General features: G+C 38.6%; 1 protein-coding gene across 48 annotated transcripts in view; it reads left to right on the forward strand.

Annotated features, from left to right (window-relative positions):
• Window positions 1-15,928, forward strand: part of RIMS2 (regulating synaptic membrane exocytosis 2) — a 467,470-nt gene that overhangs the window by 394,762 nt on the left and 56,780 nt on the right. For 32 of the 48 annotated variants that reach the window (XM_032131090.1, XM_032131097.1, XM_032131106.1 and 29 more), the window contains one exon: window positions 11,161-11,402. The exons of 14 other annotated variants lie outside the window; for them this stretch is intronic. In XM_032131090.1, the coding sequence (XP_031986981.1) occupies window positions 11,161-11,402 (242 nt within the window). The remainder of the gene's footprint in view (window positions 1-11,160; window positions 11,403-15,928) is intronic. 2 more of the 48 variants (XM_032131214.1, XM_032130917.1) reach the window with 1 other exon arrangement.

Genomic DNA, 15,928 nt, shown 5'->3' on the forward strand with positions numbered 1-15,928 from the left:
TAAGTTTATCACTTAGCCTTCCAAGAAACAAACATAAACTCCTTCAAGTTACTTTTTAGAAGTATTTCTAAAATGTAGTTGCTGGGTTTTTGCCATTGCCTTTGAAACACATTGCCAGACCCATCTGGCAAGTACTTTGCTTTAACTAAAGATAAGGGGCCCAGTGCTGGTCTCACTATTGTGTGCTTAATGGCTATGGAAAGATGATGCTCCAGTGGTTGGGCATTGCCCACATATCTGATTTTAATGGATTTTGACCAAACATCTGAACATTTTCAGTAATTTCACTGTACCTGTGTGGTGTTCATACTTAGCGTTCATAAGGTGCTACCTAAACAAGCTGGTAGATGTGTCATCAGGTAGCCCCTAGCAGGAAATAAAATTTCCATACAAATACCACGGAGAGCCCAGCACTTCCCAAATAGTAGCCATAATATAAACATGATTCCTATGGAGACCCAAGGTAAACAAGAGGAGAGTTGCTCCAAACTTGCATGGTGTGCAAAGTCCACATTGCCTCAGGAGGCACAGCCGGTTATGGACCTGCCTTCTCCAGCTCAGAAAAACAGAGGTTGCAGGCTTGTGTTCAGAAAGATGTGAGACATCTTTCCTTACAACATTTTCTTTTTTAACATTTTCTTTTATGATGCTCTTAAGTTTTCTGTATGCTTTTATAATTTCCTCCAGAGACCAAAAGTGACTCAAAGTCATTTTGTCAAAGTGATTGAAGTCAGACAAACAAGATCATGATGTCCCAGATATTATCTCTTTGGTTGAAGTAATTATGGCTTCAGATCTCTTGCTCATGTCCGTTTAGTTCTCAGTCCCAGAAGATCAATTCAGAGACATGCTATGAGTTTGGGAGATGTTAGCAGTGTCTATTCTGACCCTGATTTTTCGGAGTCCTCAAGCAACCCGAATTTACAAGGATGAAGGAAATGTTAGAGTTGTTCCATTCTTTAGACAGCCACTGCCACATACATGCACATAAGCATTAAAACGAACCTGAGCCTATTTCCTTTGTGCAGTACTAATCAAAACAATACAGTCTTTCATGAGTGAAGTATAGATGCAGCTATAGTGAGATCCATATTGCTGACAGCAATTTATTTAAATGAAGCCCTTTCAGGATATCTGGATCTCCTCTGTGTATTATGTGACTTTTCTCCTAATGTAATCTCAGTAGTGCATCCTGTCCAGTTCCCCCATGTCTACCTTCCAAAGTTTTCTGTCAATGAGTTTTCTAAATAAGTAAATTTCCTTCACAGCAATTTCAGTTAAGCAAGATGATTAATCATGGTACTTCTTACCCTCAGGCAAAACATGGTGTCTCTTACTTCTGTATATTTTTGAGCATTTCAGCCTTCAAGTCTGAAATTTTTCTCACTTTCCTGATTCGATTTTACATTACTTCTCTAGTGATTTTAGGTCTGGGACACATACTGGATTTAATGTCTGGTTTCACAATTCACTGCTTGCTTTTCATTTCATAGATCTCTATTCAGCACTTCCAGAAACAACACTGAGCAGCACTAAGCAAGTTTGCAGTGCAGACTGTGACTTAGCAGTGTTAATACAGAAAACTGGGCTCTCTCCTCCATCCCTTTTGGAAGACTAATTCAACAGCAAGTTGGAACAGGCACACAGCACTTAACTTTCAGACTGAGTACATGCAAGGTGCATGTCTGCAAGAGAACACTCTCGATTAAGTCAGGTTGCTCATGATCAGTTTTAATTTAGCGAGCTGGTTGTTACCCAGCTTTTACAAACACAACTGCTTTTTGCCAGGCTGGGTTAAAGAAGATGGTTTCTAAACTCAAAGAATTTGGATGTTATTCAAAACTCACTCGGTCTTTGACTGCAATGTACTTTATTGCCAAGCCGTCATAGCTCATATGGACTTCTTTTATTACCATGAATATGACAGCTGACTAATGCAAGACTTCTATACCTCAACTAATTTTCTAGCTAGACTTCTTTTGCATCCACACAGAGTAAATGGCTGGTTTAGTTCACTGTATCAAAGAAACGGATTTCATCAAAGAATCATTACTGTTAGCAGGGTAATAAAGCTTTTCTATATCTTTGTCAAGGAAAATTTGAACATTTATCAACACTAGATGAATATTAATATAATCTTCATTGTAATTTCAGTTTAAATTTTTAAAATTATCAACTGTATTTTTAGTTTAAAAAATAACCTATTATTCCATCAGAGAAGGTGAGAAATTTTATCAGAAATCTCTGAAGCTCTGTGTATAATTCAGCTGCTAGTGTTTGTAACAGCTAGCTGTAACAGTGCTTTTTCTGCATCACTCATTTGTTGTGGCAACGTTTCATAAATAATCTAATGGCCTGACCCCAAATGATTTTGAAATTTGTTCCTGTTTGAAAAAAAGTATGCTAGACATGTCATGGAATAGGTTATACTTCTATCAATTTATAATAATAAAGTAGTGTGGACAGCTTTATATTTACCAGAGAGGGGGAGATCCAGCTCAAGTCAACCTATGTACTGTAGGAGGTGAGGTATTCCTGATTTGTAAAGAAAGAGACCCTTGACATTTCATATCAAAATATTGCTACTCATATTTTGAGATGTGGTCACAAGTCTTCTTTGAATAGTAATATATATAACAAAATAGATTATAAACACTGCTCTATTTCCCCCCACAACTTTGTTGTTATAATTTCAATAAAATAAACCTAATTATTAAGTCAGTCCATTAGCTATTAGAGATTTATACCACCAATAAGTTAATGGAATAATTTTTGACCAAGTGGGTCTCCAGAGACTAAGTCATTATAATTTTGAACCTGCAGTGTCTCTCTTTGATGTGAATTGGCAGAGGAGTATATGCACTGGCCGGAAGCATTGTTCCCATGGAAATGTTTTTTCCTACATCACAGCTGTCCCCATAATGCTGTCTTTGTTAAATTTCTCCAGTAAATTAATGAAATAAGAGCCTCTCTGATTGAGTTAAAAGATCAATTAAGAATGGCATTAAAATTCATCTCTTGCATGTAAAAAGCAGTAAACAAAGTCTTCAGTGGGTCTTCCAGTCTCACAGGAGGCATGTATTAGAAAATATCTATTACAACAATTGAAAGTTTGTTAAAATCCTTTCCTTAGGACATCACAGCCCACAGCAGTACTACACACATGGCAACATTGATTTTCACTATTATGGATGCCTTATTTTCATTAGGGATCATTACCAGAGAACTAAGCTGGAAATCAGTAATATTAATTTGCTTTGACTTTGAAATAAAGAAATAAAGAAACCTGCAAGGTCTGCCAAATGACTTGTGTAAATATGATTCTCTGATATATATGCTTGTAGCAGAGCAATGAGATTACAAGTTGTCATTTCCAATACTGCTGTAAAGACGACTGAAAAATACAAACAACATCCTCAAAAATCCTACCCACAATATACAGTACAATGGAATTTATTGATACCTTCTCCTTCACATTTAAAAGTATTAACAACATTGTAGATTGGAAAAATGCCGTACTTCATAACATTGGTTTAAGTAAAGTGCATTAATTGATTAGTGAAAAAAAAAAAAAAAGTTTTTCGTAATAATTTTAGTCTATCAGTCATGGAAACAGATAACATCTGTTACATCTTTACTTAGTCTTTGTAGAATAAGTGATACTCTTTGTAATTTGTTAGTCATTACAAAGTCACTGGGTATAAGGATTCTGTACTGCTCCCTGTGCTGCTTTCTGCCATAGACTGGTGTGGTTCAGAGCCAGGGCCTGATTTAAAAGACAGTTTTATAAATCTTTAGCAGTATGTTACTACTGTAGAACTTACCAGGTTAGTGAAGAGGGAAGAGGAAGCTAAGGGCTGGGGTTCCTGTCACTGGGACTTATTTTGAGCTGGCAGATGGATTGTGATATCAGAGTGGTGTTTTCAGTTTGTGTTTTGGGGTGGGTTTTTTGGTTTTCTGGCCTAAACAAAGGATTCCTGATGAAATTTGGCACTTACTGTACTAATCACCCAGTTTTTAGAAAAGACTTCTGTTTCTGTAGACAAAAATCTGACCAAGATGCCTTCCAAGTCTGCAACTAAAAAAAAAAAACCTCCAGCCAAAGACTGCAGTTTTTTACCTATGGCAACAGGATGAGATTTTCCATTTAGTACATATGTTACAATGAGCATTTACTGTGTCTGTACCTGCTTACTGGAAAATATAACAGCAAAAATAGTATCAATTAGCTCTAAAATTAGTATTTTCTTGTAAGATTATTAAATGCTTTCAAGTCCATCAGAAACTGAGAGAGGTTGGATGAAGTTTCTGACTTGTTTTTTACTACCTAACATCCAAAGATATTGAGTAAACCAAGTTTTTATCTGGAAGCTGTTTAGGATCTAGAACATTTGCCCACAGTCCAGTCCATCTTACCCGGTGCAAGAGTTACAACCCATACACTGTCCCAGGTAAAGTGGCTTCAAATCAGTTTCACTGCCTTTAGGGCAGGATCCTTTTGCACTGTGAAATCTTCCCTCTCCTTAACCCAAACCTCGCAAACAGTTTCTTTCCTTCTTGGTCAGATGTCAAGGAAATGGTCTGCCTAAAGCAGGAGATACTAAGACTAAATCAAAAATCTTCTTGTGAGACCTACTTGTCTGCTTCTCTTCTATGAGGATTTCCTTAGGCACTTTATGGAATTCCCCTCTGGCCATGCAACAATTGCAGAAAGGATTTTTTTCCAAGTAGCCAATTCTAATCATTGTTTTTGGGAAGTTTCTCTGGCAATGTTTTGTAATCTTTCTGTAATTCAGTACAAATATTGATGAACTGGAGAGAAAAACCAGATCATTTCTGATTATCTGCTGTAGTAGGAGTCTGGAAGACTTTGAAAGTATCTTTTTTTCCAGAGAGTAATTACACTCTACGTTTTGAAAACAGGTGAGTCTCTGCAAAGAGAGTGAAGATTAATGCCTTTAAGAAATCTAAAACCTTAACATTGCATTTCCAGAAGGCTGTGTTTGAATAGCAGTTTTATAGTTGCTTACTGTTTTTCTTTAAAAGCATTCAGAAAAAGCTTATGAGCAAGAATTGGGCTGATGAATATCAGAATTTGAAAACAATCTCAGGTTTCTGATCTCCTCAAGGAATTTAAGGTTAAGTCTAGACCAGTAAGCGAGATAGGGCCAGGACACAGTCTTGATCATCCACATGGTTTAAACAGCTTGTGTTCTCTTTGGCATAACTTTGTGCTGGACGCACTGATAAGGTGCCCCTGATTCAGATCAGGGACAATTCAGGAGATAGCATGGGTTGGGGTCAGTTTTCTCTAGGCAGGATGCGTGAGAAAACCCTGGTTTGGAAAGGGTGTAAGCTGGTGTAAGCTAGCCTGCTGTGCGTACAGAGGCCGTCAAGGTCAGAAAACAGGCCTGACACATTTTATTAACTGCTGTAAGTGTGGCACAGGTCTCTTCATTGGCTACAAGGACCATATTAAATTTCACAGAATCACAGAATCTCCTGAAATGGAAGGGACCCACAAAGATCATTGAAGTCCAGCTCCTGGCCCTGCACAGGACAGCCCCAAGAATCACACCATGTGTCTGAGAGCATTGTCCAAACACATCTTGAACTCTGTCAGGCTTGATGGTGTGACCACTTCTCTGGGGAGCTGTTCCAGTGCCCAAACACCCTCTGGGTGAAGAACCTTTTTCTGATATCCAACCTAACTTCCCCTGACACAGCTTCAGTCCTTTTCCTTGGATCCTGTCGCTGGGCACCACAGAGCAGAGATCAGAGCCTGCATCTCCTCTTCCCCTCATGAGGAAGTTGTAACTGCAATGAGGTCTCCCCTCAGTCTCTTCTCCAGAGTGAACAGACCAAGTAACCTAATCTGCTCCTCATACAGCTTCCCCTCAAGGCCTTTCACCATCTTTGTTGCTCTTCTTTGTTCACTCTCTCAGACCTTAATACTTTTCTTATATTGTGATGCCCAAAACTGCCTCCAGGACTTGAGGTACACCCCAGTGCAGAGCAGAGTGGGACAATCCCCTCCCTTGCCCGGCTGGTGATGCTGTGCCTGATGCCCCCCAGGACATGGGTGGCCCTGCTGGCTGCCAGGGCACTGCTGACTCATATTTCCCTTGCCAGTGACTCCCAGGTCCCTTTTTGGGGCACTGGTCTCCAGACTCTCCTTCCCCAGTCTGTATGTACATCCCCCATCCCAGGTGCAGAATCCAGCACTGGTCTTTGTCGAACTTCATATGGTTGGTGATTTCCCAGGACTCTAATTTGTCAAAGTCTCTCTGCTGAGCCTCTCTGCATTCAAGGGAGTAAGGAGCTTCTCCTAATTTAGTATCATTAACAAACTTAGAATACCTTTGACATCATAGGTATCTGTCAGTCTGACTCCCCTCAGTTGGCTAACATGGTATCTTTTTAAGAATACTATTCAGTGACTAGGGCTCTCATACTCCACCTTTGGTTTTAAATTACAAATATATATAGATATCTTACTGTAATTTCTTTTCTATTGTCTTGTTTTTCACTTGTGTTTTTAAAGAACTTTCTGCTTTAGCTTTGAGAACTTATTCCTCTAAAATTTATCCATCTTTCCGTTTTCTTTTTTCACTGGAAAACTGAAGTGTCTGAAAAGTTACTTACACTGAGACCTGTCTGCAGCTCTTGGTTTCCTGAAGAGGTTTCCTGGATTTTGGGATAATGCAGGAAGCAATGTTCCTGTGTGAGCTTTGCCCATCATCCTGCTCTTGTTGATAGTTTGGTCCTATTAAGCCAAAGACAATTTCCTGGCTGCCACCTTCACTCTGCTTGTGCTGTAGGCTGTGGGCTGACACACAGCTGGGGTTGTGTGCTGATTTTGTTCTTGTTTTGGTTCTAATAATGGTATTATTATGTCATTATGCACATATTATTTGGATTAGGATAATTATTTTATTTCCCCCTTTGTTTTATTCTCCATCCCCCCAGCATCCAGCTGTATATTCTCTTTGCTGAGGATATTTTTAAGATTATTATAAGACACCTTGAGAACCCTGTTTTTACTGCATATTCATTGACTCATACAATTTCATAAATTACTTTTATATAATGTCTGTTTTACAATATTGTTGAACATATTTAACTGGATGTGTGTGAGATTATGTTTGTGTATATGTACATGTAAAGAAAACTTCCAGTAATTTCTGTTTCCTGTTAAGGCAGAAGGTTGTATGATTTACTCTCTAAATTCTACTTTTCAGTCAACCTTTCTATTATCTCAGAAAGGAACCAAATCTGACATACAACACCCAGTTTTTCTGAGAATGATCCATTTGTGGCACTGTCAAACAGCAGGCTGGGTAGAAGGATGGTTTCTACTGGGGAGGATATCAGGCATCTACCAAGAATAATTAGTGAATGGGGGTTTGGATCGCCAGAAAGGATTCAGAGTGCTGATGAAGGAAGTGCTCATGACCACTCTAGGTTTACTATGAGGCACTATATACCACTCAGAACTCTCCTAGTATGTAGTTCTCAAAGCTTTTTTGCTAAGAGAGGAATTGAGAAAAAACAAAGTCCCTGCTATGGGATGGCTCTCTCCAAGGGCTGTTTGTCGTTAGGACTGTAACAAAGATGTCTTCTCTGCTGCTTTCAGAGAAGGAGGGAAAAACCCAAACCTTTAATTGAAGCAAATAGTTTTAGAGCTCTACTTGGAAAAATAATAGAGATTTGTGAATGAATTTTAGTATCAGCCATTTGTACTAGTATTTGGTATATCCACTCATATCTAAATCCCTTTCTCCTTATTTGAATTCCCCTTCCAACCTTTGTCAAAAAGTGGGCCAAGAAAAGGTGTCTGACTGAAGTCTACATCATTATTGGCAGGAGTACACAGCAAAACATTTTGTGATACAGAAGCCTTTAGACAGCAGCCAAGAAGCAAACTTTAGTAATTCATAGTACTTTCATAGCTAACTGCACAGTGAAACTATAGTGACCAACCTCTTTAAACACATGGATTTATTTAATAAGGGCAACTATTTTAATCCATTCCACTTAAATAGAATTATACATCTTGGAAAGGACACAAAAAGCACTTCAAAGGCACATTAAACTCAGGAAATTATGACTTCCTCTTCAGTTTAACTTTTATATTAAAATGCAGAATATTTCTGTTTCCACTGATTACACAGGACCTTTATTGAATGGTAATATCACTTATAAAACAATGCATTAATTACTATTTTCCATATGACAGGAACTCACTGATTTTCTGGATATTATTTTTAAAAAATGGATCACTTAAATAGGTTGGTCTGCAAGCAGTGAAAAACTTACTTTCCCCATCAGCCTGTATATGCAAATTAGGAGAGATTCAATAATGACGACTTCTGCAATCTTTCCCCAAAGAGGCATCCATAAGATCTCTCTCCAGGGATCTGTTTTCAAAACAGTTTTAGAAACTAAATAGCTTTCATTTCCTACTGCTCTGTCAAATTTGATCTGATTTTAAAAAAATATTGAGAAGAGAGAGACCTGACTGAAAACACACTCACATTAATCCTTTGAGAACCTGGATTAAAAATAGCATTACTGGATAAGGGGCTCTATTCTGATTCTTAGTAAAATTTTGCTTAAGATAAAGTTGAAGATACTAGCTTTTCCCAGCAATGTTTTTTCTAGGCCTCTTTTATTTTTACATTCAAGATAATGTTGAAACTGAGAACCAGTTTCTGTGTCGTCTGTTTTGACTGAATTCTTAGAGGTGTTAGTTTGATAAAAAATACATGTGATGTTATCATCTAACAAGTAAGTTAACATGTTAACAAGTAAGTTAACATAGTGCTAATAAGACACAGAAATACAAATTCTCTTTTACTGTTTCCCTGCCCTCCTCTTTACCCACATCCTATCCCACTCCTCCCTTGGTGATAAATGTAGCAGTGAGAGTCAGTGTCTACTAACATATAACAACAAAGAGAGCTAAAAGAGGGTAAGAAAAAAGCTTTCAGGTTACCACTGTGTTCAGTCTTTTGTGATTGTGTGTCCAGTCAAGGCCACTATGGCTCTCCCTCAGCTTTGTTTTGTGCTTCTCCATCTGTTGATCCAAACACTCCTTTGTATTTTTCCTTGTAACTTCTCTGAGAAGTACACTCTATTTTTCAGTGGTAAAGGTCTACTTCTCCTATGAACCAGTTCTTAGTTTTCCCTCTGGATTGTGGCTAAACTACAAGTCTTCGTTTACTTTTGAGTGCATTAATTCTATAGATAAGTTATTGACAGAATATGTATTGCAAAAAACTTCATAAAGAAACAATACCTTCCTTTTATGAAATAGATTTCAGGCCATTATAGGTAAGGGAAAAGGAGTGAGGCTATACTCAGAAAAATTTGCTCTAGAGCCATTTTCTGAGCACTACAGCTCTAGCAACAGAGCATGCCTTTGCATGTTTTTGAAAATCTGTTTAAAAAGCAAAAATATTCATTTTTAGCCTTATAAATTGGTGATTTAACACAAAAATCATTTCGCCTGGGTTCCAGGAATATTCCCCTGTTTTGTGGATTGTTTAAAATGACATCTCATGGGTACTTTTTGGTGAAATGCACTGTAGTGAAAAGAATAATAAAAATTATTTTGCTAAGTTCTGTGCAAGGACTTAATTGAAAGAGAAAATTCTGTATATATTCTCAGGCCCGCATGTACCCTAGAGCTTCCAGTTCTGGATATTTGTTTAGACACCTACCAATTAGATGTCAGAGCAAAATTTGGATAAGTACTGTTGTCATCAGTGTAGATTGCCATTTCTATGGAAAGGAAAGGTCCCTTAGCCTGGACCACTGGTAGATGAGGTTCCCCTGGGACACGTGAAATGCTGCAGCAAATAGTTTAGATGCAGCCGCACAGAGCACATTTACACAGCCTCTAAATGAGTACAAAAGATGCTTTAGAATTGAATTCCATTTTATCAGTAATGATGATCTATGTCACGGAACAGCCAAGTGTTCTATGAAATGCATATGTAGTACCTGTATTTGTTGATCCAGAGATGAAGAAAAAACCTATGGGTGTTCATTACAGTATGATGACTGAGCTTAACCAGATTACTGAAAAAATCCTTGAAATATCTGAATGTTTAGTAACCAAAACTAGGCTTCAAACGGATATTCTTTTCCACTCAGTAATGAATCAAGTGTCTGTTTCCCAGAGGAATATAGGTTATTTGTGTGAATATATATGAGAAGAGGGGCAGAGCACTGACTGCAGAATTTAAATTTTCCAAACAAAAAAGCGATTATATGATATATGGATGTATTAAATCTTTGGTATGCTTTTGCTGGTAATAAGTTTTAAGTCAATCAGTAAGTAAGAGCTTGTTATTTAAAACAAAATTTGATGAGTCAAGTATTTGTACAGTGGGCTGTTGGAACCCTGGGTTCTGGGAATTTCAGCCTTTCAGTGCTGAGAGGCAGTGATCCTCAGAAGTACACTGTATTCGATCCAAAACCCTGGGAAAAGCTTCCTAAATTGTGTGATAACACCGAGGTAGTTGCTTTGTAATTAAAAGTTATATCACTGGGTGAAATATGTGGAAATGTAGAAAATTAGGTTTAGGGGATATAGGTTATAATAGGTTACAATATGGAGGATTTTGGGTGCGGATTTATGTCTTCTTCTTTCTCCTTCTTCTTCATAAATCTAGGCGTTATGGTATTGGTCCAGAAGTCCCGCACTGCAGGACATGAAAAGTTAGTAATTGGGCTATAAGTAAAAACATATTACTTGGTATTTCATAATTGGTTGATCTGGACTTTAAAAGGCCTTGAAAGTTAGAACTTGGGGCCATTTTCCACCCTGCCAACTAGAAAGCACAACCTGTGCAGCTGTGCTAAAGATAAGAAATAATAAACATCAGTAAAGAAGAAAAGCCTGGCGTCTCCTGAGTTCTAATCCAAACTCTGAGTAAAAGAACTCGAAATTCAGAAACAGAGAAAATTAATAGTGGACCAACCAAGAAGCTAGAAAAGTTTCTCCTTTTACCTCTCAAAACCAAGCCCTACCTGTGTGATTAGCTGCTTTTACCCTCCAGTCTCCCAAAACCTTCCATCTGAAACCTGTCCTTTTCTGTCTTCCCCTTTTTACTCTTTGTCTGCACTGTTTATCCGTCAACTGGCTGACAGTGTCTTTACATCCAAAATGCAAAGCAGACAGATGGCCGTCTCAGGAAAGAACATGACAAAGAGCACCAGCATCAGCGGGGAGATGTACACGCTGGAGAAGAACGACGGCAGCCAGTCGGACACAGCGGTGGGCACTGTTGGTGGTGGCAGCAAAAAGAGGCGCTCCAGCATTGGTGCAAAGATGGTCGCCATCGTGGGGCTATCAAGAAAAAGCCGTAGCACATCACAACTCAGCCAGACTGGTAGGAACTAGATTTTTTTCTCTCTCACATTACCATTTAAATGTACATAATATTTATGTATTACAGTTTAATCATTTGAAGATCCTGTTGAAGTTGCGTCATCAACGATATTCTGTGGAATGAAGAAAATGGTCAATTATCTTTTTTCTGTGAACATTTACTAAACTTTTTTTTTTTAAGCAAAGATCCTTTTCAGGTTGTACTGATGCTTTTCTTTTCTGCTTACTGGAACCTGCTTAATACATTAATTCCTTACTTTTCAGCTTTTCAGGAATGGACATGAGCCATACTTGCATTTGTGGGGAGTCCTTACAGCAGTTTGTGAAAGGTTGCTGAAATGTTGCAAGATACCTTTGCTTTTGTCACAGACAGTGTTTGCATATTTCATCATGAGGTTTTTTCACCTTTGAACATGTGACCTTATTTTGAAACAAAACAATTTTCCTGAACAAAATTATATGTTATATTGCTTCAGTGCAAATGTTTTATTGCTTTCTAATTAATTTCTTTTCAGCCTAGAAGCATAATCGCCATCAGTAGAAATTTTCCTCATTTCTGTTTCTCTCAGTTCAGATTGGATGCTGAAATGTGCTACCAAGGAAAATTGAGAGTTTTTCTGCTTTGATGCCTAAAGCGTTTAAAATCTTACACATTTTTTTTCCTATTTCTTCCTATTGTGGGGAAAATCCATATAATGCACTCTGAAAAGCTCAATGTCAAATAATGAAACTGAACAGGACAAGTGTATTTTACATGGAAAAAGTTACTTGTATTTGAATAACATTCATATAAAAGAAGTGTTGGAGAAATTTATATAAGTATGCATATATGTAATATATTTCAAGGTGTGTACAGAAGATATATTGTATGCTCAGTATTCAAGAAAAACTGTTGAAGTTTACAGTGCCCTGCTGTGTGAGGTCCCATCTGAAGGTCTCCATTGTGCTAACCACCATTCAAACGCAGATAAGAGATTTTTTCAGTTCTCTCCAAACCCAAGTGATAAGAGTTTTAATGTACAACAAAATGGAGCAAAACAATGATTTGCACAGTCAGAAACTGTGGTAAATTTTTAAGTAAACTTTGGGGGATGGGTGGGATTAAAGTACTGTAAAGAGTAGAACTAAAAAAAAAAAGAAAAGGAGGGGTAAGTGCAGAAGAGGGCAGGGAGCCTGACTGTGTGACTTCTTGAATGCAGTATGAAACAGGAGGGAGTGAAAAAGAGGGGAAAGAACGTATACAGTGGAAGCTCTGAATATCATGCAGACCCTGGTGACTCTGTCAGTAGGCCAGTCTTTGCAGCAGTCTTATGTTTTACCAGCTCACTTGCAGGTTATGGAAATGGCAGGTTTGTGTACATTTCTATTTTCTTTGAAATGAATGACAGATAAAAGATGAAGTCATCTTTAGACAAATCTGGGAAGTGTCTGGTTAGGCAAGGAAAAGAATTAATCACTTGCTCATCTAGAAATCTATATTTTTGTCTTGTGATAGTACAGAGCTCGGTAAGATGCATTTGAATATCAAGTCATTTACAATGCACTACACTACTTTTTGTGATCTAATCTGGTCTCTCTTGCCATAAGAGCTATCAAAGGAAGGATGTCAGCTCTTTGTACATTGCTCAATTATGTCTCAGCACTAGAGAGAATCTGTATTGTGTGTCTGGTCTAGATTTGATTTAAATACCATGCTGTCTTTGTTATTTGGGACTTTCAAGTTGAAGTTTTTCTCTCTGTTATATCCAATCAGTTGCCCAATGACTGATCAGATGCTCAAGTCAGGGACAAATGTGAAATATAATTCTCTCAAGGAGTACTGGAAGTCTTTAGACCCACTGACTGTGACTAGGGTGTTCTGACAAACTCTTAGTGAGGAGCTGTAACTCAGTGCTGTTAAAAGAGCAGCAGGAGCCAGGGGAGCCTGCACGGCTCTGTCAGCCCCTCTCCCTCAGATGCTCCCTGGGACAGGCCTGTGCTCAGGGCTGGCCTGTGCCTGCCCTGATAACAGCAGCCAGTGCAGCTCCTGCTGCCATCTCCCGAAGAAGCCCCTCGTGTTGGTTGGATACAGGGATACAGGTAAGGCTTGAGGGTTGTTTTGTAGAGCAGGTACCACACACCAGCTCCTGCTGCTCTATTTAACAAGCATCTCCAAGGGGCCCTGTCTGGTGGCTACATGTGGCTGCTCCTACAACACAGGCACAAGAATTGTTTAAATAGGTGGGTCATACAGGCATTGCTGGTTGTGGTGAACAGGCCTGTGGCCACATGTCAGCCCCTGGATGAGGTGTGTGCATGGTGCTGTGTCTGCTGTAGGATGGGTGAGGGTGAGATCACACCATGAAGAAATATCTAGCATGTCTTCAGATCCTTCACAATGAGAATGGTGAGACACCTGAACAGGTTGCCGAGAGAAGTTGTGGATGCCCCATCCCTGGAAATTACCACGGCCTGGCTGGATGGGGCTCTGAGCAACCTGGTCAAGTGGAGGGTGTCCCTGCCCATGGCAGGGGGGGTGTAGCTGGATGGTCTTTAAGGTTCCTTCCAACCCAAACCATTCTGTTTCCATCCATTGGTACATCTTACAGAAAATGTTGGACACCGGCATTGTACATTAATGCCAAAGGAATAAAACTTGCAATTAAGGTATTTAATGGATTTATGAATTTCTCTGGTTTGTCTCATCATGTTCCTTTTCTCAGGTGGTAGGTGCCTGCACAAGGAATCATGTATTGGTACAGTCTGGAATCAAAAAACTAATTTCCTGTAGGCATACTGTAAGTATAATTTTCTGGAACTGAGAGGCAGGAAATACTCAGGTGTCAGGGTACCGGTACCATGTAGAAACTGGTCAAAGTATAAAAGTTTCTTAGATACTTTCTGAAGATATTACATCATCATTCAATGGGCTGGCTAAGTGTCTCCTTACATATCAGGCTTGAAAAAGCATACCAGTATCAGAAGATAACACTACTTCTGTAGGAAGTTGTGTGCTCCTATGGGAATCAGTGTAGAAATGCCTATGTCTCTGAAACGGTTTTCAATTATTTTGTAAAGTATAATTTTACTTTAGTGGTTTTCTTCGTTCATATTTTATAATGAAATCTATGCCAGAAGTTTTTTTGAAAGTAGGTAATCATAACTGTTTTCAGGACTGTGTATCAGGCTTACAATACATGGCTTATATGGTCATTTTTAATGTCCTTTCAAATTATTTATATTATTTCTTTTTATTTTCCATATTGCTAAGAAGCTGACACTCAAAACAGACACAGAAATGTACTTTTTATTCGGGTCTGTAGTCCTTTTCAGGTGGGAACAGCTGTTTTATGGGTAAAGAGCATGACATAAAAGTAATTTTACTTAAGGTAGCTTTTACTTTAGATAAGACTTTAGTAAATGACAAGATACTGAAGACTAGAGTAGCAACATAAATTAGAATTTGTTTTACTTCTGGTTCCTGTACCTTTCTACAAAAAATAGCTAAAGTTATACTCCATATTCTTGATTCAAGCAATCATTCCTAGAAGCTAACATTTGATGGGTTAGAAGGAGTTTATGTTGTAACCTTCAGGTCTTGATTCCACAGGCATTTTCTAGTGGAAAAAATGGCTTTCTTTATAGAGGAAAATGGAATGCAAAGTGCAATTCTTGACAGTGTTGTCTTAGCTATTCATATCTGGAATGAAATTGTTTTCCTGCTGATCAGCCCTTAGGGAACTGATGATCAGACTTCTATAGAAATGCAGACCTAATTATCAGTTATATTTCATTAATGAGTAAAATCTTTGCTGTCTTCTTCTTATGCAATCTTAGGTGTCCCTTTCAATTTACACACACAGTCTCTGGCAGGCAGATACCTTCACCTCCCTTCACTTCCCTTCACTTCACTTATTTAGCTGACATTTCTCTTCTAGCGAGGTCAGTGTTTTGTCTTTTCTTTTGTTGGCCAAGACCTGTTGTGTTTGTAGGCTGATTATATCCAAGAGTCAAAGCAGTTTAATGTATGTTTTCAGATTCTGGGGCACTTCATGGGTCATACATACTAAAACATCATATATGAATGTTCAGTCACCAGTACAGGGTCCAGCACGCTCTTAGAGACTGAGTCCTGTGATGTCTTTGGGTATGTGATTACAATAGATGGAATCTATTAAAAGAGATTACAGAAGGAAGTAACAGCATGACTTGAGAGTGACCAGTGCAGCAATGCCTGCAGAGAGGTGTAACCATGTTTGGATAGAAATCAGTGCCACTGTGTGTCTGTGAAGAGTGCTGCTCCAAGGTGCCACACTCTGGAGGGCCCTGCACACATAAACGTAGCAGGTGGTGCTGGGGGGCAACTGATGCTGCCTGAACTGCACTTGCTTTGTTAAAACATGTTGCCCCATGTCACCTAAGAACTCTTGCTAAGATGCCATATGTGGCATGAAGTTATAGGGCTGTAAAAGTGGAATTTTGGGACAGTGTTATGAGATCTTTTGACATCCTTCACAATTTTGCTGGGGTTAAACTTCGCCATACATT

Source organism: Corvus moneduloides, chromosome 1 (genome assembly GCF_009650955.1).
Source record: "Corvus moneduloides isolate bCorMon1 chromosome 1, bCorMon1.pri, whole genome shotgun sequence".
NCBI classification, from domain to species: Eukaryota; Metazoa; Chordata; class Aves; order Passeriformes; family Corvidae; genus Corvus; species Corvus moneduloides.